Source organism: Patiria miniata, unplaced genomic scaffold (genome assembly GCF_015706575.1).
Source record: "Patiria miniata isolate m_02_andy unplaced genomic scaffold, ASM1570657v1 HiC_scaffold_1, whole genome shotgun sequence".
In the NCBI taxonomy this organism is placed as follows: Eukaryota; Metazoa; Echinodermata; class Asteroidea; order Valvatida; family Asterinidae; genus Patiria; species Patiria miniata.
The window spans coordinates 29,204,846-29,228,946 of record NW_024037047.1 but is presented as its reverse complement, the minus strand read 5'-3'; the positions used below and the strand labels follow the sequence as shown (position 1 = coordinate 29,228,946).

Here is a 24,101-nt window from a genome sequence, read left to right as displayed (position 1 = left end):
ATTTCATTTGCGCAACGCCACTACGCCAGAGTGCCATTTCGTTCTCAATACACGAAGTACAGGCGGCGGCCGGCGGTACGGTACAGCTGACAACTAAATAAACCGACAACTAAAAGTGCCTCAACCTATCAAAAATTTGACCGGGCCAGCTTGCTTCTGTCATCACAATGGAACATGTAAGTAACTATTTTTGCACAGTGTACACAACTACATGGTGTCACTGTCATGACTGTCGGTGACATTTTCAAGTTTCATGATAAGACTCTCGATCCATTCATCGTGTTTACTTTTAAGTTTTAATACTTTGGATTGGAGATTTTGACAATGTGTTGTATCGTTTTCCTGCATCATGCTTGTTGAAGTCTACTTCTAATAATAATGGACTGAGTAGATCATGCCATGGAGCTATAAAAAGGATAGGCTCCATTTTTAGTAGTATAGTCAAGACTGCATTATTTTCATCAATATTTTTTTCAGAAACATCAGAGGAGTATAGCATGTCTAGCAATATATGCCTTTGAAGAAACTTGGCATGCTTGGAAGTTGCATAGAATTTAGAAAGGAATGACTGTGTAGAACCAGAGTGCAACTTATCCCACTTATAAATTAATATGTTGAAAAAAAACCCATGAATTTCAGAATGAGAAACATCACTCTTCATGTCTCACCTAGCCCAGGTTGGACTCCGTAGTGTACACGCAACGGAGTCCAGGGTATGAATTTCTCCTGCCATAGCGAAAAAAAAATATGACACATTTTTGCATATTTTTACCTGACGGAGGAAGCTGTAATTTCGCTTACATATTCCTTGTGTCCAGAATTGTGCCTGCGCTGGGTTTAGAAAAGGCAAATATGTTTGCAGGCGGCATGTTTACTGAAAATAAACTGCAATTCCACGCTTTCGTTGAAAACATTTTCCCGTGTGAAGATTACGCTCGTGCGTGCATGCACACCTAGCATGCTGCCGCCGTCGTACTGAAAATGTTTTCAATGAAAGCGTAGAACTTGCGGTTTATTTTCGGTAAACACGCCGCCCGCGGACATATTTGCCTTTTCTTAACCCAGCACAGGCACAATTCTGGATACAAGGAATATGTAAGCGAAATTTCAGCTTCCTCCGTCAGGTACAAATATGAAAAAAATGTGTTATAATTGTTTTCGCTATGGTGGTAGAATTTATACCCTGGACGTCAGTCGTAATGCAATGAAGACGTCGTCCAACCTGGGCCAATGTCTCACCATAAACTTACTACACAACTCTGCTTAGAAATATAGATTAGGGGGAAGAATTCCATCACCAATTTTCCCCTGTATTCAGGTATTGACCTATCAGCCATCAGAAAGTGATAACATGTCCTAAAAAGTCAAATTTAGCAGGGAAAATATTGAAGCATTTAGGCGAAGTAAAAAAAAAAACATGTTTAGCGTCCCCGCCCGCTTCCTTTTTAGAGGCCGCCTCCTTTTTTTTTTTTTTTTTTTTTTTTTAAAGACAAAAATTGATAAATTTTAACGATCTCTGCGCAGAAGAGATGTTCGGTTCTGCATAGTTACATCATTTTGGTCTCATTTTCTGTTGCATCTTGCCCATAAGAAGCCAATATGTCATTTCCTGAGTCCAAGTGGCGGCCATTTTGAAAAAAGCTGGTAACCATCTTGAAAAAATAGCCCGGCCGCGTTGTCTTGAAAAATGTGTCGGGCGGCCATTTTGAAAAGAAAAAAAAAAAAAAAAGGGCCTCCTTCTTCCTTTTTGTCAAAGAGGCAGGACGCTAAACATGTTTTTTTTTTTATTTTGCCTTACTGAGAAAACACTTGGAATTTTTCAGACCAGTCTCATATAGGGTTTGTGCACAGGGTGTCAAGTGATGTCCAGGTATGGAAGCCTTTCCAAAATGGATGGCGTCAGGCAAAGAAATTAGAGTCATACATACTGACCCTTCTTTTTTCTGGCTCCTGCAAACATCTATAAAATATACTATGGGTAGTGAGTCCAGTATACCTTTTCCTTTTTGTTTTTAATTACTTCTAAGTTTAAATCAAACTAAACTTGAAAATGAGCAAGCTTTTGTTCCATTATATTATTCATGGTCTGAAACTGGATAAAGTTCAAGTGCAGACAACAGCAAGTTCGGGCGAGGACCATTGGCCAACTAGTGATAGTGGTTGATTCGTGACGTAAAATTTTACGCGTGCCCTCCCCCCCCCCCCCCCCCCCCCCCCTGTAGGCTCACACACACCTCTATGTAAACACCGGCAATCGTGGACCCGCTATTGTCCGTAATCCTCATTTCTTTGTTTGAACTCTAACTTTTTAGCAACAGCTCACACGAACTTCAATCGTGGACACCAGTCAATCGTGGACATATTGTTTGTGCCCAAACCCTTTTGTCCTACGTGTAGGTCCACGATCGATTGCCGGTGTTTACACATTCACCCATCTTTGTAAACACAGGCAATCGTGGATCACCTATTGTCCCTAATCCTCATTCCTTTGTTTATTCTGATTGCCGGTGTTTACATACTCACCCAGTCGTGTTTTACTACATGTATACTCATGAAGACCTGCCCCTTTCCTTCTTTTGTTTTTACTGTAACTTTTTCTCGATAGCTCCCATAAGGTTTGTACACGAAATTCTCCCGAGGACAAGTGCCCTGGCCCTTGGCCAGCATCGGGCCCATTGTTATCGCACACACACCCCATTGTCCCAAGTCCTCAGTCGTATAGGGTAACCTGTAAACAAGTGTGTATTTGCCTGCAATCGGGGACCCCTTATAGTGTCCCTCTTTTGTTTATGCTTTAACTTTTTAGGAAGACCTCCCAATATATGTTTTCTTCAGAATTTGGGGACCCTATTGTCCTCTATTGTTCAACGTCCCCTATTGAATGCAGAAACAAACTCTTACGCACAGTCGTGAATTTTTATACCCCAGAGGACAATGATTTGTTTTTCCCTTTGTCCCTGTAATATAACACTCTCCCATAGACAAAGCACATAACCGTACAATCGTGGACTGTTTTCAACAAAAGACCTACATGTAGTCTTGGGTCCAAGACCTTCCTGTTGTTTATTCCTCGATCACATCACTCTCGCAAACGATCGCTGATAGAGGGCGCTATCTCGAGACGAACCACTATCATCCACGAACCGCTATGTTGTTTATAAACAACATAGCGGTTCGTGGATGATAGCGATTCGTCTCGAGATAGCGCCCTCTATCAGCAGCGATCGTTTGCGAGAGTGATGTGATCGAGGAATAAACAACAGGAAGGTCTTGGACCCAAGACTACAAAAGACCCAGCGCTCAAGGACTGAAAGGATCTTCTCCCTTTGTGCGTCTGTCCTCTATTCTAAAGCCATACATGTACACCTGGACACACCCCCACAAAAATCCTTCACAAAATAAAGATATGGACCAACATCAGACAATTTTTCTCAGACATCCAAGGATACAAGTTAAGCCGTATCAAAGGGCTGTTTGTTGACCTGTACAGTACATGTACATGCCTGGCAAGCATATGGTGCTTTGGCCGTGACCAGATTAGTTTGTCCTTATGGGGTTATTGATTTTAGCATACAATGGACAGTAACTGGTGCTTTGAGCACAGACCATACACAATCACCCCATTCCCTTGAAACGCAAGGCAACAGGAAAAACATAGGGCAATTGGAATTAACAGATTTGTTTGCAACCCGTGTTTTTAGCTCTCTATAGGCTTCTGTGCATGAAAACGATAAGTTCTAACTTGTATTATTTAACTTGAGGTGTTTAGCAGTTTGTGTGAATAACCCTACAAGGCTAAGTAAAAAGAAAACCGTTTCCTGTCCGGGCTTTGTGAAAAATTTGAGGAGATGACAAGTTTTTTTGTTTCATGTTTTTTTTTCCTCAAGATGACAGATTTTCCAATATGGATTCTTCCATTTTCTCGACTCTTTAGTGATACTTTTGTGTCCAAAGGAACAATCGCCCTTTCTACCAGATTTTGAGCTTGCATACATTTCCACAATTTTGCTGAAAACACATAAAAAGACAAAATAGATTGCACATGTATGATATAAAAATTAAATAATAGAAGAAAAAAAATTCAGGCAGAAAAAAAAGGTGGTGGGGAGAGGAAACTGAGTGCATATTTTACTTGGCCTAACTTGTGAATAACTCTAAATTGAATAAGCCATCTATAACGAAGTGAAAACTTGGTTGTATGTTTTTCAGACATTTGGAGTAATCTTCATCAGGAGTAAATTCTAAGCCAGATCTCTCTGTTACTCAGGCAAGCAACTTTTCCTCAAATCCGCTGATTTCCTCGTTTTTGACTTCTCATGAAAGCCGTTACAAATTGAAAATCACTGTACAAAGTCTTGTGGTTTGGAATTCCTTGGTTTTTTTTCTCTATATTCCCAGTTTGCATGCCTGGTTATATACTGAACTTTTATTGACTAAATTGTGATAGGAAAGGCTAACATCTTGCATGTATGAACACCGGGTTGGAACTTGGAAGACAACAGTTGATTTGCTAAACAGTGAGACCTCAAGGAAACCTCAGTGAAGTTTTGTTGTGGTCATGATTCAAGGAAACCTGTATTTTTGTTGGTTCTGTTTCAATTAATAATAATAATAATAATAATAATGGCTTCTTTTAAAGTGCTCATGTCTGTCACGAAGTGATGCTCCTGGCCCTCTATTATTACCCTGGCTTTAGCACGGCTGTCATTACGGCGCTCAAGCATTGAAGAAATTTCTTCCTACCACTGAGGTACCCATTTACTACACCTGGGTGGAGAGAGGTGATCGTAGTAAAGTGCCTTGCCCAAGCGCACACGCACCGTTCCCTGTCAGGATTCGTACCAATGTACCATGGCACACGAGTCGAACACCGTAATTACCACTGGACCACAGCACCTTAACCAATTAGCCATCTGTTCAATAGAATAGAGAATAGAATTGAAAATACTTTATTAATCCATCAATGAAATTTAAGTGCCTGCTGGCTTTTCCTGCCTGTGCATGCAATTTAAATACCAATCACCAACATGACCAATGGCAGAATAAGTTTGATTGCTTTTTTTTTTAAGAGGTACCTGCAAATCTCCATTGGCAGTAGGCAAAGTTACATGTAGGTTCAGGTACCAGCATATCTCATTCAAAAAATCATGGGAAAACCTTTCTCTTTTCATTTGTTAAATTTCTTTGACCCACAGGGCACTGTAACCATTAGGGTCTCTATGCTTAGAGAGTATAGTCTATTTTCATGAACAGAGCTGGAATAATCAGCAGGGAGGGTAATAGATTCAGTGCTCTAGTTAACACAGATCTCTCTGTTAATTACTTACTGAACTTGTATTGACTAAATTTGTGATAGGAAACTAAAAAGGCTAGCATCTTGCACACATGAAACTCAATTTGGAAGACATTTGCTTATATAGTAAGACCTCAAGAAAACCTGTACAAAAATGTATATTGTTCTGGTTATGTTTCAGTGATGAATATACCTATGCATTTGCTTCCCTGTGCATACGATTTAAATACCAATCACCTCGATGCCAGAATACAAGTAAATTGCATTATTAAGAGGTACTGCCAATCTGCATTAGGCCCCCCAAAAAAGTCTCCGGTTTCTGGTATGTGCGCGCGTTGCCGTAGCCATGCGCGTCAGAAAAAGAAAAAGTTTTTTTTTTCAATGAAAGATGATGTCTCAAAACTGCCAAAATCACTGGTTTGACTGGAATCCTGCTGCTGGACAATTTTAACGTGTTTTTAGATGGGGTTATGATCGAGAATAAGCTTTATGTGGCCTCTCTGGTCTCCCATAATATTTGCACTTAGTTTAGTCGGGCACCATTTGCAGTCATCAGCCCACATTTCAAGCAAAAAAAACAGGAAAAAAAAAAAAAAAGCCGCTTCACCACACCAATTTTTGGGCAAGCTCCATACCAGAAACCGGAGACTTTTTTTTTTTGGCCTTAGCAACAGCAGGCAATGTTGTGTGTTGACCTATAGGTTCAGGTCCCAGCATACACGTATATATATAAATCATGGGCAGACACCTCTTTCTGCTTTTATTTTGTCATTTTTTTCAACCCACAGGGCAACACCACCAACCCCCCCCCCCCCCCCCCCCAGATAACTTGACATCTCACCCACATGAACCACAAAGACTGGCAGTCAGAGTGATGCTGTTAGAGAGCACACTAGCAATCTCTCTGTTACTCAGGCATGCAACCTTTCCTCGGATTCGCTGATTTCCTCGTTTTTTTACTTCTCATGAATGCCATTACAAATTACAAAACACTGTACAAAGTCTTGTGTGGTTTGGAATTCCTTGTATTTTCTAAATTCCCAGTTTGCTTGCCTGGTTACTGAACTTTTATTGACTAAATTTGTGATAGGAAAATAGTAGCTAGCTAACAGCTTACACAGTGTGAAAATCAGTTTGGAACTAGGAACACAACAGTTGATTTGCTATTAATAAAGACCTCAAGGAAATCTGTATTTTTGTTTGTTAATTATGTTTCAGTGATGATATACATGTATGTTAGCCATCTGTTCAAGTGCCTGCAGGCTTTTCCTGCCTGTACATTCAATTTTAATACCAATCCCCAACATTTGGCAGAATACATTTGATTACATTATTGAGAGGTACCTGCAACTCTGCATTAGCAACAGCAGGCAAAGTTGCATGCTGAGGTTCCAGCATATCTCATTAAAAATTCATGGCAATTAAACCCCTCTTTCTGTTTTCATTTTGCTATTTTTTCAACCCACAGGGAACTGTAACCATCTTGGATCCATCGGAGATCTACAGGCCCGATGTCAACGAGAAACAGTTTGAAGGAACCGATTTCAAACCCTCGGCGAAGGAGATTGAAAAGTTTAGACAGTTTGTCGAAGTATGTGGTTCTTTTAAGCCCCTCTTGAAATCTAAAATGTAGGCCTACCAAATAATTTCTTGAATTTTTATGGGCTGATCATGATGGGGGTGCAACCTTTCCTATTTCAGTACACATCAATTGTGTAGGCACTGGAATTGAGATTGTAAACCACTCCCTCCCCCCTAATTAAAACAAAAAAACCGTATAAAAAATGGTACAACTAGTTCAGAGGAGCAGGTCTTTCTAATTAAGAATACATTTTGGGAATATCAAGCAAGCACTGTGACTAGTCAAATTCAGTCAACAGACAAAAACAGGCAAGTGGTAGGCACAGCTGGCTTATCAATCATCTACAGTCAAAGCATACATGTAGCTGTATCAAGTTACATAAACAGTCACAGCTAGTCAATCCTGCTTTATGAAGGTATGAGAGCTCTGAACTGTTGAAAACAGTCACTTGATTGATTTTGACTGACAGGACAACTTGTCACAGAATGTATGTTTGAATAGGAGGGTTAAACTGTGATTTACTTGGTTAAAAAAAACCATTAACTCCAAGGTTTCCCAGTCAGCGCGCAGCGTGCTCGATAATGAGGCACACAGCGAAGTTTTATTTGCAGCGAGTTGTACGGTCTCGGACCTTCGAGAATTCACGAGGTTTCGCGAGCGTTCGGCAGTGCCCCTGGAAGATCGACGAGAAACCCGTTTTTCGCGGCAGTGTTGGGCCAACATGGAAGGGTGAGTGAAAGAATATTATTTTCGGCGTCGAATGATACCATTTTTTAGTGATTATATTGTTGTAAAGGTGATTAATTAGGCTTGCGAAATGAGGTATAAAAACCCTTTTTTTCAATACTACCTGCACGTTTTGAGTGATCCTGACTACCTCGGGATATTGTTGGATAAAATTTGTCGATTCCTGGACTCTTGACGAGTTATGCTTTCGAACCGTACTATTCCCATCTCTGCAGGTTTTGTGGGCGATTTATATTTTGATGCGAAATATACGCGAAAATTGCATGATTTTGGTCGGCAACGTCTGATTTGGATGACGTCACTCGTGTATGCAGTGTGTATTACTAACCGGCACTACGTATATGTTCGTACGTGGGTGCATCGCGACCGATGTCGACAATAGGTTCCTACCCGTTACTTTGCATGTCGCATCAAGTACAAAACAAATACATCCCATGTGCATCTAGGCTATGCATTAGGAAAGAATGTAGTATCCAGGCGCCACTTAATTCAGCGGTTGTGTACAAAGTCTATGAGTGTGAAGAATCAAGAAAATTAATTTTCTAAGTATTTCCTAACAAAAGTGGAAATAATTCTCACTTTAATCTCAGTCCCAGATTCATGTCTTTTTTAAAACATTTTTGCAATGACTAACCTAATTTAATATTAGGTCTTTCCCTGTAAATGTACATGTATATTGATTGATTATAATGTTTCTCTCCTTTCTCTTTTCTTTAAAATACCCTCTAGGTCAAGTGCGCAGAGTGATTTACCCATTTTCCCTGTCAAGATGGTTGGACACAACATCCGCACTGGAAGATGAACATGACCAATTTTAATGGAACTCTATTATTTTACCATGGATTGAACTTTCCAATTTTTGTGGTACAACCGGATTTTGCATGTTTAATTCAATGACGTGTGATCAACAACTCACAAACTGACGAATCAGGCGACGGGGATTCTTACGCCATGTCGCATGGAATATTGCAAGTATTGTTCGTTGATAAAAAAACCTGAGGAATAAGCACTTTCATGGTACATTTAATATGCGCCATCTTGTTCACATAGCAAGAAGAACAAGCATTGCTAGATGCGGACACATTTTGTAATGTACACATTTTGGAATGAACGCATGATGACTTGGAAGCACAAAAGGTTTTGTTTGATGACGTGTAGACTTCAACGCATGTAAATTTGCCCGGTAAGAAAAATGACGCATTAAAGTGAAAAAAAATAATCAGTTCAATCAAATTTCTCTAAATATCAACTTCCAGTTTTATTTCACAAATTAATCAATGTCAGTTGCCTTTATGCTGTGTATTGAAAACCGATAATACAATACAAACCTCTGCGAACGACTGTACACTGCACTCGAAGTCCATATCGATGTTCTGAAAATACGCAGACTGCGTAACATTATGAACCACTGGCAACTTTGCTGATCGTCTGCGAAACAGTTTGCATCTGTCTGAGTTGTCGGCGACACTTCCAGATGAAATGTTTCCATATTATGTGTTCTGCAGTTTTGGTCCCATTTTTTTGTTTCACTTTGCGTTTCTTACGTTGAGATGGAAACTAGCCTGAACAGAATTGATTGCTGGTTAGTTTGTAACCATTGCAATCTTAAATATGTATTATTTGTTCTTATACGCCTGCATTCTTACCCTTGTAATTATTAAGAAATACAATTTATTGTTATTGCCAAGGGCTGGAGCGGTTGAATAATCTTGCCTTAAAACAAATTGCTGACACGTGGAACTTTATAAGCTCATGGTCTATACATGTCGCAAGAGTATAGTTACTGTACATGTACATGTACATTGTACATCAGTGTTTTTCAGAGCATTAAAAACCTCACACAATAAAGAAACTGTGCCTTAATTTTCATGTTCACTTTTTTTTTTAGATCTATATTTGTAAGTTATTCCATGTTGTGAGAAACTTTCATTTGTAAAGTTTTTTTTCTTGGAAACTGAAGGTGGTTCAAATATTAACCCTTACTCTCTGAGGGTAGTTTACTGCATGTCAGTTGGTTATGCCAATGCCCTCCAGCTGCAGTTTTTTGGCAGATAACAAGTCTTAACAGTGAAGGCTCCAATTGGCAGGAGTTGGAGGCCCTGGAGGGTGCCTGATACTGACCAGCTGGGGGCACTCACTTTGTTATCAGAGGACTCTCATTGTTCTCTGTGGCATGTATTGGAGTGCCTGTCCAGTTACCCTTGAAATGACATGGCAGATATTGGAGGGCCATGCAAAAAACATAGGAGATTTTCTTGAGGCACATATTGGCATGCATTGGAGGGTCAAGTAGGGTAAGGGTTAAAGTGTTTCAGTATACCTTAATGTTTAACTAAATGCAGCTGAAAGTATGTAATTGTGATTTCATGAATAAAGTGTTTCCCAGAATTTCAGTCAAGAAAAGAGACGACTTGATTCTTTAGACATGTTTTGTATTTGTTTTCAGGTTCATGTCATGCATGTCCACTTTCCTACTTAAGATAAAGCAAAAATATAGTTTATTTGCGAATTTGTACTCCCCCACCCCTCCCAATAAATCCCCACAATGATTAAGAAATAGTTATTGCATTGCCAGCATAAACACTTAGTAGGACCCCCCCCCCCCAAAAAAAAACCCGACGAAGTCTTATTTTTAATGCGTTTACATGAAACATCGTTTTACTTCCCTGTTTCGAAAAGACACGCAACCAGTTTATTATAGTCGGGTGCCTTTACTCCGCGTTTACTTATTGTGATCCCGTGTACGTGTGGAGCAGGGCACGAAACCGCCACGCACGTTCTTTCAGAGCGGTGTTATTTTCGTGACCTGGGCACTCGGAATAGACATCCTTTTTGAGTGATCCTGACTACCTCGGATACTCAAGAGAACCAAAGTTATAAAATAAAGGTAGCTTAATAATGTCGCTTTTCATCAAATTGTCAAAACATTCTGCCCAACTTCGTTTAGTATAGAAAAAAGGACGATTTTCACCGACCGTAAATTCACCACAACAACGGTCATATTTCCTTCCCCATATTTCACAAAATAGTTGCTTAAAACTTAATTATTATCATTTAACAATTAAACTATACCCTTGTCAATCTCTATTTCAAATAAAATCCTACTTTTAAAGACACGTTAAGCGGAAAATGAATTTCGAAGATTGGATCTCCTATCTCATGAATATTCATATTTCCAGTGTGTTCGTGCATACGCTGCAAATAAACGAAAGCACTTTCGGGCATGCTGCGCGCTGACTGTTCCTGCAAGTTTGTCACTTCTGCAGGAATTAAATTGTCTGACTGTGATATCAGAATTTTCTTGCAGTACACTTCAGAACCCTTCCGTTCTCTGGTGGGTCCCAAGAGTAATATTCTGATTCTGAGTCTTGCAAACTTTGAAGACTTTTGTAGTTTCAAAGACCAAAAGTAAAAAGCAACGAGGTCATGCCAATTTTACATGACTTTGATTCAGATGAGAGAGCAGGGTTTGACCATTGTATAAAGCTATTGCTTGTTAGTGTGGTCTTTATTCCTATTTTGTATGCATCTACAAATACTGATAATATGCAAGGTAATCTCTGTGTATTTTGGACCTTTATTTTAGTATCGTCTATTTATTTTTGACCCATCATTGTAGATAAGTAGATGTTTCAAGGTCCGTGTATTGTTTTGTGATATAGTAATAAGACCCACACATAGGGGCCTATTGTTTCGAGGCATATGTTATTTTCAATTTAAAGTCCTCCTTCAGGCGGTTTGGAGGAATTTTGCAGAAATATGTTTTGAGTTTATTAGGCCGAATAAAAAAAAAACGTGTTTCTCGTCCGGGTTTTTGAAAAAAAGAAGGAAGAGGGACTTTTTATTTTTTATTTTTTTCAAGATGGCCGCCATTTTAAAGTTTCCTGCAACCGTTGGTGTTTCCACTGTTGAAAGACACTTAAAAAAAAATTGAAAGACAAGTTGGACTAGAAAACTGAACATCTTTACAGTGTCATTTAGAGTTGTATTGGTATTGGTATTTATTTTCCGATGAATTTGTGGACTTTTTCGATGTTTGTTTACTGCATTTTTCAAAAATAAAAAATAAACAAATCCAGGCGGTCTCCAAAAAGGAAGTGGGCGGGGACGAGAAACATGTTTTTTTTATTTTACTTTGCCTTACATGTAAATTCATTTTGAGTTGATTAAATTGTGTTGTGATCTTTGGATCTTGGCTTATTCAAATCCAATGACTAATTTCTCTCTTTTTCGTAGCACCCTCCTGAAGATGACCCCCAATTGGCCATGATCAAGAACACTTACAAGTTGATGCACACCCATCAAACGGTTGAGTACGTCCGTAAGAAAGTGAGTCACGTACAACCTTCATTCCGAGACTATTTGTCGGCAACCTTGCAATTGACCGGTTATTCATTGAGAACCCCTTTTCAAGCACGCTTGCTGAGGTTTCATAATCAAAGATCTAGATCCACAAGAAGTGCTATTGAAAACCATACCAGTGAAGTGCAAACCCTTAATGAAAGCTTTTGGCAAGTATGTTCATGAAAATGGACTACTCATGCTCTTAACTGAGCCTATCGTATACTGAAAGCCTCGGTGTCTCTTTGGGATATGTTTGGCTGACCAAAAAGTCGTAGGTCGCACCACGAAGTGACGTATCATCTGTGGACTCCCATGATACCCCACTTCGTGTTGCGACTGCGACAAAGTGCTTGGTCACAATGCACTGGCGCAATGACTTTTGTTTTGCAATCAGGAGCTGTTTGACCTACAATCCTGGCCAAATCTCGCTGGGCCCCCAACCCCCCGGCCCCCGTTTAATGTTGTCTGTCATTGCGTGGTGTGTGCTCCATCAGCTAGAGAGAACAACATTGACCGGGGGAGCGGGGAAGTGGGTGACCGTGGCAGGCTCAGGAAGTGTCCCAATCATTTTGGCCGGGATTGTAGCTGCCGTACAGTGTATATCCAGGTCACATCACGTCAGCTTTGACCTTTAACATGTTTAAGGAATCTACATGTAGGTAACATCACGTGCATTGGCAAATTCCCTCACTTATCTTGATGAATACATGTACTTCGTCAATCTTTTGATAGTATTGGTGTTACTGTAAATGAGACAAAATCACTTGAAAGGTACTCAAAATGGGGAGGAAACTTAATTATTGAAGTTGAATGCAGTGGGGTTCTTCATGGGGAATTCTGGTGTGTTTTTTTTACATGAGGTAAAAATTGTGTCAAAAGGACTTCATGTATGTTGATAATGTATGCTTCTGTTTAGACAAAAATGTATTTGCACATAGAAAACTCTTGCATTTTTGTTTAAGATACAATGAATTAATGTTGGCAGTAGTTTTAACGTACACGGGTACCCCGTTTAAACCTTTCATTTGAAGCTTGTCACGTATTAAAATGCATTAATATAAATGTACATGTATCATGTGTATCAACCACACGCTAAATTTCTATCCGAGATCACTATCATTTGCGCGAAACATTAGCTTTGTAACCAATCAGTACCATTTGAACACATTTTTGATCAAAAACAAAAAGTGCTATCATCCACAAATTGGGGCACTCAGTAGCTTATTCATTCACTAACACAGTTCAGATCATTTACATTGTAAATACCAAAGATACATGAAATCTCAATAAGTCAAACTCTGATAACTCAAAACAACTGTTAAAGTCAAGCAAAGAATCCATTGCCTTCCGTAGTATAACAATGATACAACCCTGCTTAACTCAAAACTCTGCTTAAGTCATATTTTGAACCTGTTCCCTTGAGGTTTGACTTTATCAAGATTTCATTGTATAATGATTATAAATTTGAACAATCAAATTGACTACAGCAAGCTTTTAACCAGCGATCTCTGGAAGCATAGAGCTATATTAAATTACTAGAGCGCCAACTCCTCATTCTTGCTCGCGGAGACGCTTTGAAGCCGTCCTGGGCACAGACATTTTTAATTCATGTGCGTGTTTGTAGAACATACTGAAATAAGATGGATTGAAGTTTGAAAATGTACTCTAAATGCAATGCGCAAGTTAAGTAGAACGTACGCAAACTTCTGGTGTTACGGTAAAACAAAAAATATGGTTAATCAAGGCTGCAGCGGATACGCACACTCGTTGCGCTGTTTGCGTTGAGCAAAATGACACACTCAATTGCAGATCATGCGTTTAGGTTTTTGGCATATCGGCTTCGATGACGCACCGGTATGGAATACAAATGCAGATATGCAAATAGACGTACAAAATACGTACACAATTTCTAGTTCTCCATAGGTTTGTGTGCAAGCATGGATGCGCCCAGCAGGCATCACTTTGTACATGAGTTAGCGCTCTAGTAATTTATTATACATGTAGCTCTATGGTTGGAAGCCAACACATGTTTTTTTTTGCCACTATCTAATGTGAAAAATACTGTTTGTTTTCCTCAGCATGAGCAATGGTGCAAGTTTGATCGTGGCGAGTTCACAATTATGAAAGCATTGGAGTTTATCAACACTATAGTTGATGAATCAGACCCAGATGTAAGTACATGTAATGGCTTTTTTTCTGAAAAACAAAATCTTTCAAATTTAGCTCTTCTCTAAGAATTCTGAGTTTATTGTCACTGCGCTGTTCTTATACAAGGATTAGATATAAGATGTTTAATTCTACTTACACAGCTGAGATTCGTCTTTCTTTTTGTGATGATATTCTTGAATCTTGAATCTGATTTTGAGAAATAACTTATAAAATTTTGGCATGTGATTTATTCCAGTTAAAAACAACTCCAAGTCTTTCCATACAAAAAAAAAATAATTACTAAAAAAAATGATATGTAGATTTTTATTTTTACGTTTTTTAAAATATTTTATTGTGCATCAAATATCAGAGAGAAAATTGACAACATGGACATTTAAAATCAGTTTTATGGTTGAACCATGAATACTGACTGAAACTGTATTTTTACTGATGCTCCAAGGTTGCAGGATCAAATCCCACCACGATCACTTTTCTTTGTCCGATGAAAATCGTTGACTAAATTTACAGAATTTTAAGAAATTGAATGAAAATTGTTTTGTCAATTGAAATTCATGTTCACATTACACACTGTTAAATAAGTTGTTTTAAGTGTAAAATTAATCAAATGAGGTTTTGCCTTTCACCGATGTTGAACACTGTTATTCAGTGTGTTACCTCCCGAGTGAAAGTTGGAAAAATCACTTGGGTGGGACTCAAACCCACGACCTCCTGCTCTCTAGTGCAGATGTCTTACCACTCGACCACAGAGCTATGGGATCGGTTGGCTGGTTCGAATCTGATGTACATAGCAGCAGGTACCGCATAAACTATTTATAAGAGTAATTTTTCGAACTTTCACTCGGGAGGTAACACACGGAGTATACAGTGTTTAAACATCGGTGAAGGGCAAAACCTAATTTGATTTAAATCACCCCGACGCAAAAAAAAAAATTCCATCTTATAAAAAGTGTAAAATTACCATACAAAAATAAGAATTGATAACATTTGAGTCTAAAACTGTGTTGCATCTGTTTTTCCACAGACCAGTGTGCCTAACATTTACCATGCCTTCCAGACAGCCGAGAGAATCCGTGAACGACATCCTGACAAAGGTTAGAGATTAAACAAATTATTCATTAGTTTGAGTTAGTACATGAGCTTTTTCATGTACGTTTATTCAGAGGTTCTGCTTGCTTAACAGATACGTTCATTATTTATTTATTTATTTATTTATTACATTTTTTTACCCAGGGTATGTTCAAACAGTTTAAAAGTGGTTTCCATTGGGGCCCTGCATACACTACAAATGACTACACATATGTACAAATACAATACATGACAAATACAATAAGCCTTTTCGGAGTTCCAACTGCGCATTCATAACCTGTGACAACGCGCATTGTTTGTCTCAAATGGCCTTTGACATCATCGCGCCACTGACTTTACAAAAAGGCTGTTTGTGCATTGTGGGTACTGTCAAAAGGCATTTGAGACAAATAATGTGCGTTGTCACAGGTTACGAATGCGCGCAGTTGGAACCCCGAAAAGGCTTATACAACACAATGAAATAAAATGAAAGTATGTGGGATTACTACATGATTGTAAAGCAACGATTATAATATTGCACAACTAATACACAGAAACATGTACAGTTTGAAATGACATCACTAACAGACTTTCCTAAAGGCCTATTAAAGTGAATTAAGTGAAAACGAGAAGCACTCTAAAGCACCTATGGACTTCAGTTTTGTTCCCCGTTCTACCGTTAGCTTTAAAGATCCGTTAGCTTTAAAGATCACTAGTAAATCTTCTGGAGATCAGAGCCTATGTATTGGGTTAAACGCTTTCTGTAGGGTGCATTCCAGTAGCTCACCCGGATCGACTCAGGTAAAGGCAGACGGGTTAGCCACGACAGCCGGGCTAATCAAACGCTCAACCATGGGCCATCACGATCCTCATATGACGTCTATAGCTGCAGCTGTAGCCACTGACAAAATGCCCGTTTCGGACTGGATCTTAGTTTGAGATTTACTTTTTTCTGCAGTCAATCGCAAGACCCAAAAAAGTTGAGCTAAAATTCTAACCTCTAAAGTCGCAATGAAGTCAATAAATGATTAGCGTTAGACTTCAAATTAAGCTGAATTTTGGGTCCACTTGAGATTTCCACTGTGTACATTTTCCAATTTCTTTCAAATGGATGTACATATTGAAGGCCAGCCAACTCTCACGCATTGAGCGTGAGACTCACGCATTTCAGGTTACTCTCACGCCCACACAGGATTTCTCATGCTAAAAAGAATAAATAAATAATTGACTCCAAACATGAAAATTATGTTTATTAAATGATGATCTTTTGCATAAAAATAATGTTTAAAGTGGTCAGAAATTGCCTCAGGTCGCACCACAGAGCATCTAGAATCCAATATTTTTCGGGGGCCCTTAAGCGGGCCCCGAATCCCATGCCGTTGGGGCTTCGCGCTTCGCACGCGCATTAGTTCTGATCACGCTCCATCGCCAAATTCTCCCCCTCAAAATTGGCAGCCCTGTTAGTTTGGAAATAAACTCTTCATTTAATGGTCTCAAATTGTTTTCATTTCCCCTCTTTTCAAACAGAGTGGATGATTCTGACGGGACTTATTCATGACCTGGGAAAGGTCATGGCAGCTTGGGGTGAACCACAGGTAAACATTACTTTTGCATCTCTGGGCAGTACGTCCCGCAACGGTGACAGAACAGTAGCAGGTCTAGGAGGGGGAAGGGGGGGGGGTGTCCTCCATACAGCAAGATCTACCATTCTTGACGTCTATTCGTGCTTGAACAGCAAAACACTCCATTCTTGCAACCTGCTTTGACTTGCTAATTACTTGCTACAAATAGTGATTTGAATGTCATGTTCCCTATCCGTTAATAGTGGTCTGTTGTTGGCGATACATTTGTTGTTGGCTGCGCCGTTGCTGACTCCATCGTCTACAGGAAAACCAGCTTTGTCGACAACCCTGATTTGAATAACCCAGCCTACAAGTAAGTGACATGTTGAGTGGGTGTGAAGGATGGGCGGGGCTGTGGTAGGGAGTGGGCCGGGTGTGGGAAGAAAAGGAACCAGAGGTATGGAATATTTGGCTTGCATTGTCACATGAACTTGAATTGAATTTGAATTGCCTCGGTTACCTTCTCCGACAATTATGACTTCAGTTTCACAAGATTGTAAGAGAGCGGGTGTAGCGTTTTTTTTTTTTTTTGGAGGGGGGTTTGAGGAGTTGTACTTTAGATGCATCCCAGAGGAGTTGTACTGCAAATAGGAGTAGTACTTCAGTGTGGAGTTATATCCCAATGTGAGGTTCATAGAGTTATATTTAAAAAAAAAAATTGAGAGCACACTCGCTATAGACCCGTATCATGCTACCACCATTTCAGTCATGTTCCCTGTATCCAATAACAGTACTCAATGATACTGTTTTTTGTGCAAAAGGGAACCAGACTATTTTTCCTTCCAGCCTCGCTTTTGGTTACGTTGATTTGAATGGGGAAAAATCAAGAAGGTCGCAACATGAGAGTGGTCTATTCTACGCCCACCCGCAGATGTGCCGACATGGATCCGCTGCCGCCATTCTTTAGGTTGAACAATGGAACGATCGGGATTGGTCATAAACCCTGCCAATCTTAGCAACGGCTTGGAAATGCCATAGCTCAGTCTAAGTAAATGAACTTGGCAAAGCGCACTCGGCAGTTTCCGCGTGCAAGGTGTACGTACGTCATAGTACGTACGTCATAGTACGTATGTCATAGTACGTACGTACACAAGCACCCAAGTGCACTATATTCAGAAATTCAAAAGTGGAGTGTTCCACCTAAAGTATGGCAGCTGCGCCTCCATGTCGGCACGTGCGCATACAGCGAATGTGCTCTCTAGTCTCTATCAGGAGTTGGGAGTGGTACCCAAATGGAGATACCCCAATTGGGAGTTAAACTACATGCCGCAACAGGGTATCAAAGCGCTTTACAATTATTATTATCTTTGAGTATGGGAAGCAGATATATATATTGACTTGAAATAGCAAACACTGAGGAAAAGGCAAGGCGATGTATCAACTCAACAAACATGACAAAAGTACTTGTTACTCCAATTCTCTCCAATTACGGCAGTCAGTTTTTAGAGAGCTAGGTTGAGAATGCATGATATCGAAATTGGAGTAGTTAATCATATGGTATGTCGCAAGTTCAGGCATTACATACACTACTTGGGAAAGTTGAGCATGTTGAAAAGGGAATTATAGTGAAACATTTTATACAGTAGTGATTCACTAATGACCTTTTTTAGTATTATTTCCTCAGCGCAAGGGGAGTTAAAATATGGCCTAGTCTTGGGTCAGAAAATAACCTTTTTTTAATTTCCTCAGCTCGAAGTGTGGCATTTATGAAGAACACTGTGGCTTGGCCAATGTGATGATGTCATGGGGTCATGATGGTAGTTCGCTTTTTCATTTGTAGCTTTAAAGGGAAGATACAACATTTGCAAATATTAAAAAACGAAATGATCAAATTATCACGAAATATCTTACTGGATTGTTAGGGAATGACAGTCCAAAGCATCCTGTAAAATCATGGCTCCTGGTGTGCTGACATTTTCAAGAAAACTTGTGTTTTTCCAACGCTGGTCGGCCGACCAGCGTTGGAGAAAACTTTTTTTCCTCTCAAAAACTGCTCCAAATTTTTCATATTTAGTTATTCTGCATTTTCTTTGCAATTGTTCACACACCTGTGAAATGGTTCAAGCCTGCTAGATTGATTCTCTGTCCTTACAGTTCCCCAAAGTCTATAAATTGCTCTGTTTCATCTTAAGTGGTCAGGGAACCAGACTACAAGAACATGGTTGGTTTTCTTGGATTTTCCAGCATCTCTGAACCCAAAACGTGAAGCATTAGTCATTTCACAATTGTTGCTGTAACATACAAATCCTCCAAATCCATTTATTTCTGAAAATTGCAGCAAAAGCAAATGTCGTACATTCCCTTTGATCAAGATGTATCAGCTTGAAATTGTGGCTGCACGGATCGGCTCAGAAGCAACAAGAGCAAATTCAAACAGGACCATTTGTCGACTAGTAGTTGACTTGTGACATATATTATGCCTATATGCAAACATCTCCAGCCTAATTAATGGTCAATTTATGTTTTCTTGATACTTCGTGGTCCTGGCTCCTTGCAGTGCGTAATGATTCACTTGCATGACGTGGCTATCGTAACCAGTAACCAGTGGTGTGATCAACAAAAGTATATATGACTTGAAGCTTTGCATGGCGGATGAGATAAAATAGAGGAAATTTTCGGGTAACGCCATGTGGAAAGAAATCTCTTCTTGGAGGAAGTGTGGTTCTGAAAAAAGAACCGGTTGGTTGAGTGTAGAACTCGACGTTTGGGACAGTGTGCTTTGTCCGTCCTCAGGAGGGTGAGTGATGAGATGTGGATGATGCTGGAGGTTTTATAGAGGCATCCATGCTGGAGGCATCCTACATCCGACACACAAGCATCCAGTCACACCCCACTGCACACGCACAGCCATAAAACCTCCAGCATCATCCACATCTCATCACTCACCCTCCTGAGGACTCACAGAGCACACTGTCCGAAACGTCGAGTTATACACTCAACCAACCGGTTCTTTTCAGAACCACACTTCCTCCAAGAAGAGATTTCTTTCCACATGGTGTTACCCGAAAATGTCCTCTATTTTATCAACAATAGTATGCTAGTCCTTAAAAGTCAACTGGACTAGTCACACTCTGGTTGACTGGCGCGAGTTCACAAACAGATAGTCAAACTATGGTTAACCATAGTTATTGCTTGATCTCGTCCGAGTTAGCTCGGAAATCAGTTGCTGTTTGGAAACACTGTGGGCCACCAAAAAAAACCAATGTTCGTTTTCCCACCATAATCTCAAAGCTAATACATCTTTGATCTGTTCTACTTTAAACGTAACAAAGTTCTGTCAAATTTGTAGCGGTTCAGAGGAGCAATTAACAGCATAACTAGATGTGATGGATTCACTAAAGTTTTGGGGGAACGTATTCTATTGGACACATTGGAGTCCTTTAGCCAGACCATTTTTCTGCTGACAATAACACAGCCATTTCTGAAATTTTGGCTGCAGCTCCAAGCTGTGGCTTTATGACTATATAATCTCCACACTGTTTGGAATCAGAGACTGAGGCTACATCTCAGTCTTTGTACTCCAGCTTGCAAGAGCTCTAAAATCTGGAGCCATGAACATGAGCATTTTTAGTCAATCTGTTTCGAAGCCATGGTTTCAGAAATGGCCCAAGTGGAACTATTGTCAAACCTTTTTTTTCTAATTTAATTTGGATAGTTTGAAAAGGAATGCTGTGTCTCTTAAATCTTCTGCACTCTGTAGAAGTAGGTGGTTTTTTTTAATCCTAAAAGAGCCAAGAAGCAGAACATTTTTGTGATAAAACATATTTCTCCACACGTATTTCTTTCCACAGACCATAGTGTGAATTCAGTAACATCATAGAATTACAAAATCCTTTGCTCTTTTGGATCAAAACTTAATAGAAACACCAAGCATGGTTGTCTTTACATGCTTACCAAATTGCATTAAAATCTACACGTATCTTGATGACTGGCTGTCAATTTAAGACCCCTCCCCCTTTACTTAGTCTATGAAATATCCCCTTATTATGCCAAGCAAGACTGCGTCTTTGCTTGGTTGAGGCCGCCATAAGTAAGTTAGCAAGTAAGTGAGACAGAGTCTTGACCACAAGATTCTGACCATTCAGCGGGTGCCTTCTATCGGGTCTTCGGTATCCCCTTGTATTAGAAAAACCCGTAATGGCAGCCAAATTGACCAGTCAACAGCTTAGTCCACATTTCTGATAGAAATGATGTCACAATTTCTAAAGTCAACTCTGATTGGCTGGCGTGTTGGTCACATACAATTTTCATCCTCACATATCGTTTGTTACAGAGTAATTAAGAAAATGGCTCTTTTAGGGTTTCCCTACCTACAGTCTGCACTTTTCTCTTCCACCGTGATTTCTTCTAACCTTTGTTGTATGTCTTTCACCAAAAACACCATATCCTTAATATCTTTCACAGAGTACTTTTACAGGGTGCTAATTGAGAACGACTGCAAGCTTCCAGAGGAGGTAAATATGCTTAACCCATTTGCGTTGTACATGTAAATAACTGAATTGTTTAAATAATGGAATAATGTGTGCTTGGCTGGTTTTAAACGCTTTGTTTAAGACCAGTTGGAGTCTGGAAGCTGGTAATGACCTGAGCCGAACTTGTACTAAAAAAAAAATGTACTAATTTCCCATTGACTGTACTTACCAGGGATTTTTTATTGACTGCAACAGTTTGTCTATAGCAATTAGTAACTCCTTAATGTTTCAATGGAACTAAATCCAATGGTTAAGTGTGGTGTGACATTGGATTGCAGTCTACAATTGATGTTTGGCTAATTCCAACTCATGTTTTTGGGTTGGGTCACAATCATCTGTTTTAAAAAAAAAATTGTTTTGATCATGGAGCACTGTGGTCAAATGGTTACGGTGTTAGACTCATGTGCCATGATGCCATGGGTTCGAATGCTGACGGGGAACATGGTGTTAATTGTGTTCTTGGGCAAGATACTTTACTACAATTGCCTCTCTCCACCCAGAAGCATTTGTGAGGGTAGAGACCAAATTGTGCTGATCTCGAGCTGCTACAAAAAATTGTTTGATCGAGGCTTTTCCTAGTGTGCGTATTGCTGTATTTTACGCCTGATGAACAGGGGTAATTATTGTGAGGCGCTTTGAGACCTTTGGTATAAAAGCACTATACAAACAGCACATTCATAAATACCTAAGACTGTTTACCCATTCCCATTGGTCGAGAGCCCATCATGTGGCCGGTCTTAAACGGATGATCAAGACATGGCTGGCTGGCTGGTCTTAAACCTTTTCCAGTGTCACATGAAATTTGTACTCCTATGAAATCCAGTGCGCTGTACCATTTTATTGGTTGAACGTTCACAATCCTCACCTAGGCATACGCAATACTACCAGTATTTCATAGTCCTAAATTCACAACGCACTCACCACATCTGCGCGTCATTGCACAGTACGCACAACGCGCACGCAAACCTCCATAAAAGGAGTTGTTTACGTCTTACTCGCGAGCTGGACACTCCATTATATAGCAAGAGGGGTGTTTTGAAAAACAGAGTGTGAAATTTGTTGAACCAAATCGTTTGAAATTGTTAATTTTTGATGCGTTTTGACTTTTGGACTCTGGTAATTATCAGCATTCCAAACTCCAACCAGTCTAAACATAGTGTTTAACACCTCCCATGCACACATTTATTCCCTTATTATTATTTTTTTCACAGGGGCTGTACATGATCCGCTACCACTCTTTCTACCCGTGGCACACTGGCGGTGACTACATGCATCTATGCAACAACAAGGATATGGAGATGCTCAAATGGGTCCGAGAATTCAAGTGAGTTGATCACTCTGTAGTATACAAATATTGAGTGGCTCAGAGTGAAATGGGAGGAATATTATCGCAAGGTAAAATCTGGACTTTTCAAGTTCATGAGGCGAAACAATTTGAAGCCACTCAATATTTGTTGTATATAACTGACATATGGATCCTTGTCATTTGATATACTTGATCTTTTATTTCAATACAAAATTGGTGGAAAATGTACTTCTCTCTTCCAAACCACCCCTTCGCAAAAATGTTTGAACCCAACTCTGTAGCGCTGGCTCTTTGGAACAATACACGCTACGCGCCACGCTGATCCCCGGCGTGAATGGGAGTAATAACGAATGTCACGTGATGTGAGTTCCACCAATCAAATGACAAGGATCTGTATTATAAGATGGAATTTTTGCGCCGGGGTGACATAAATCAAATTAGGTTTTATGCCCTTCACCGACGTTTAAACACTGTATACTCAGTGTGTAATTACCATACAAACTAAAAAGTGCTGGGCTTTCCCTAATCCTGCAAAATCCACCAAAGCTCCTGATGGAGTTTGGAAGATTGAAGGATAAAGGAAATCAATTTCATCTTTGTTTTACAAGACTCTTAGCTCAGAATGCACAATTGGAGAAAATATATTACATTGCCCAGTGAAAATTAACTCGTTTTCAACAGACCGTTTTGAGTCGTCATGCTAACACATTTTACACAGCTTGCTCGTTTATTTCTTGCATTGAAAGAGTACTCAAATGACACCCTGACGTAAGTAGCAAAATGTAACTCCATTACTGTACGTATTGGAAAATATGTTTGTGAGAAAGTCTCCCTTCAATTTTCAGTTTTTCTTTACATTTGCCCATCCCCGTAGCCAATTTGACCTGTATTCCAAGAGTGACGGGTTGCCCGACCTGGACGCGCTTCGGCCGTATTACCAGGCTCTCATTGACAAGTACATCCCTGGTACCCTGAAGTGGTAGGCAGGCATCATCCATCTGCTGAAAGCCACTTTTCCATGTATTAATATATGATTACATTTTTTTTTATTGAAAGGTGATGTGGTGTTAATTATATAATTATTATTAATTATTTCTGGTTATGCAACCAAGCATTCCTCAAAAGCACCCTAGGCATGTAGCTTAAGAGAAGACAGTGAGAAGAAATTGCAGGTTTAGAGGTTGGAGGAAAACCCCAGAAGAATGTTCTTTGGAAAACCCATGGAATCAGGCAGAGACTGAAAACCCAAATCCACTTGGAGTGTGTTCGATTACTTCCCATGCGCTTACTGGTGCCTCTCATGTGACTTCTTGCGCTTACTTGAGCCTGGCCCAAGTAACCGACTCACCGAGCCAGTTACTTGGGTAAGTATCCCATAAGGCCATGCAATAAACATGGCTGCCAACGTGACGTCCGGCGGGCGCCTCAGGCCGTGTCCGAAACAGGCTTCCAGAGCTACGGCTACGTCTATTGTCAGCGCGTCCCCGTGTATTTTCAATGA

The 24,101-nt window shown here is 39.8% G+C and overlaps 1 protein-coding gene and 1 long non-coding RNA gene across 2 annotated transcripts; both read left to right on the top strand.

Moving 5' to 3' along the window:
- LOC119728126 (inositol oxygenase-like) lies at positions 1-23,694 on the top strand. The gene is made up of 11 exons (XM_038200205.1): positions 1-176; positions 6,762-6,884; positions 11,859-11,951; positions 14,045-14,137; positions 15,157-15,226; positions 16,728-16,795; positions 17,026-17,135; positions 18,512-18,579; positions 21,227-21,276; positions 22,506-22,618; positions 23,475-23,694. The coding sequence occupies exons 1-11, from the start codon at positions 168-170 to the stop codon at positions 23,581-23,583; spliced, it is 906 nt and encodes a 301-aa protein (XP_038056133.1). The 5' UTR covers positions 1-167; the 3' UTR covers positions 23,584-23,694.
- LOC119728136 lies at positions 7,573-9,309 on the top strand. The gene is made up of 2 exons (XR_005271010.1): positions 7,573-7,604; positions 8,352-9,309. It is a non-coding gene; the product is annotated as an uncharacterized LOC119728136 (long non-coding RNA).
- Positions 23,695-24,101: the final 407 nt, after the last annotated feature.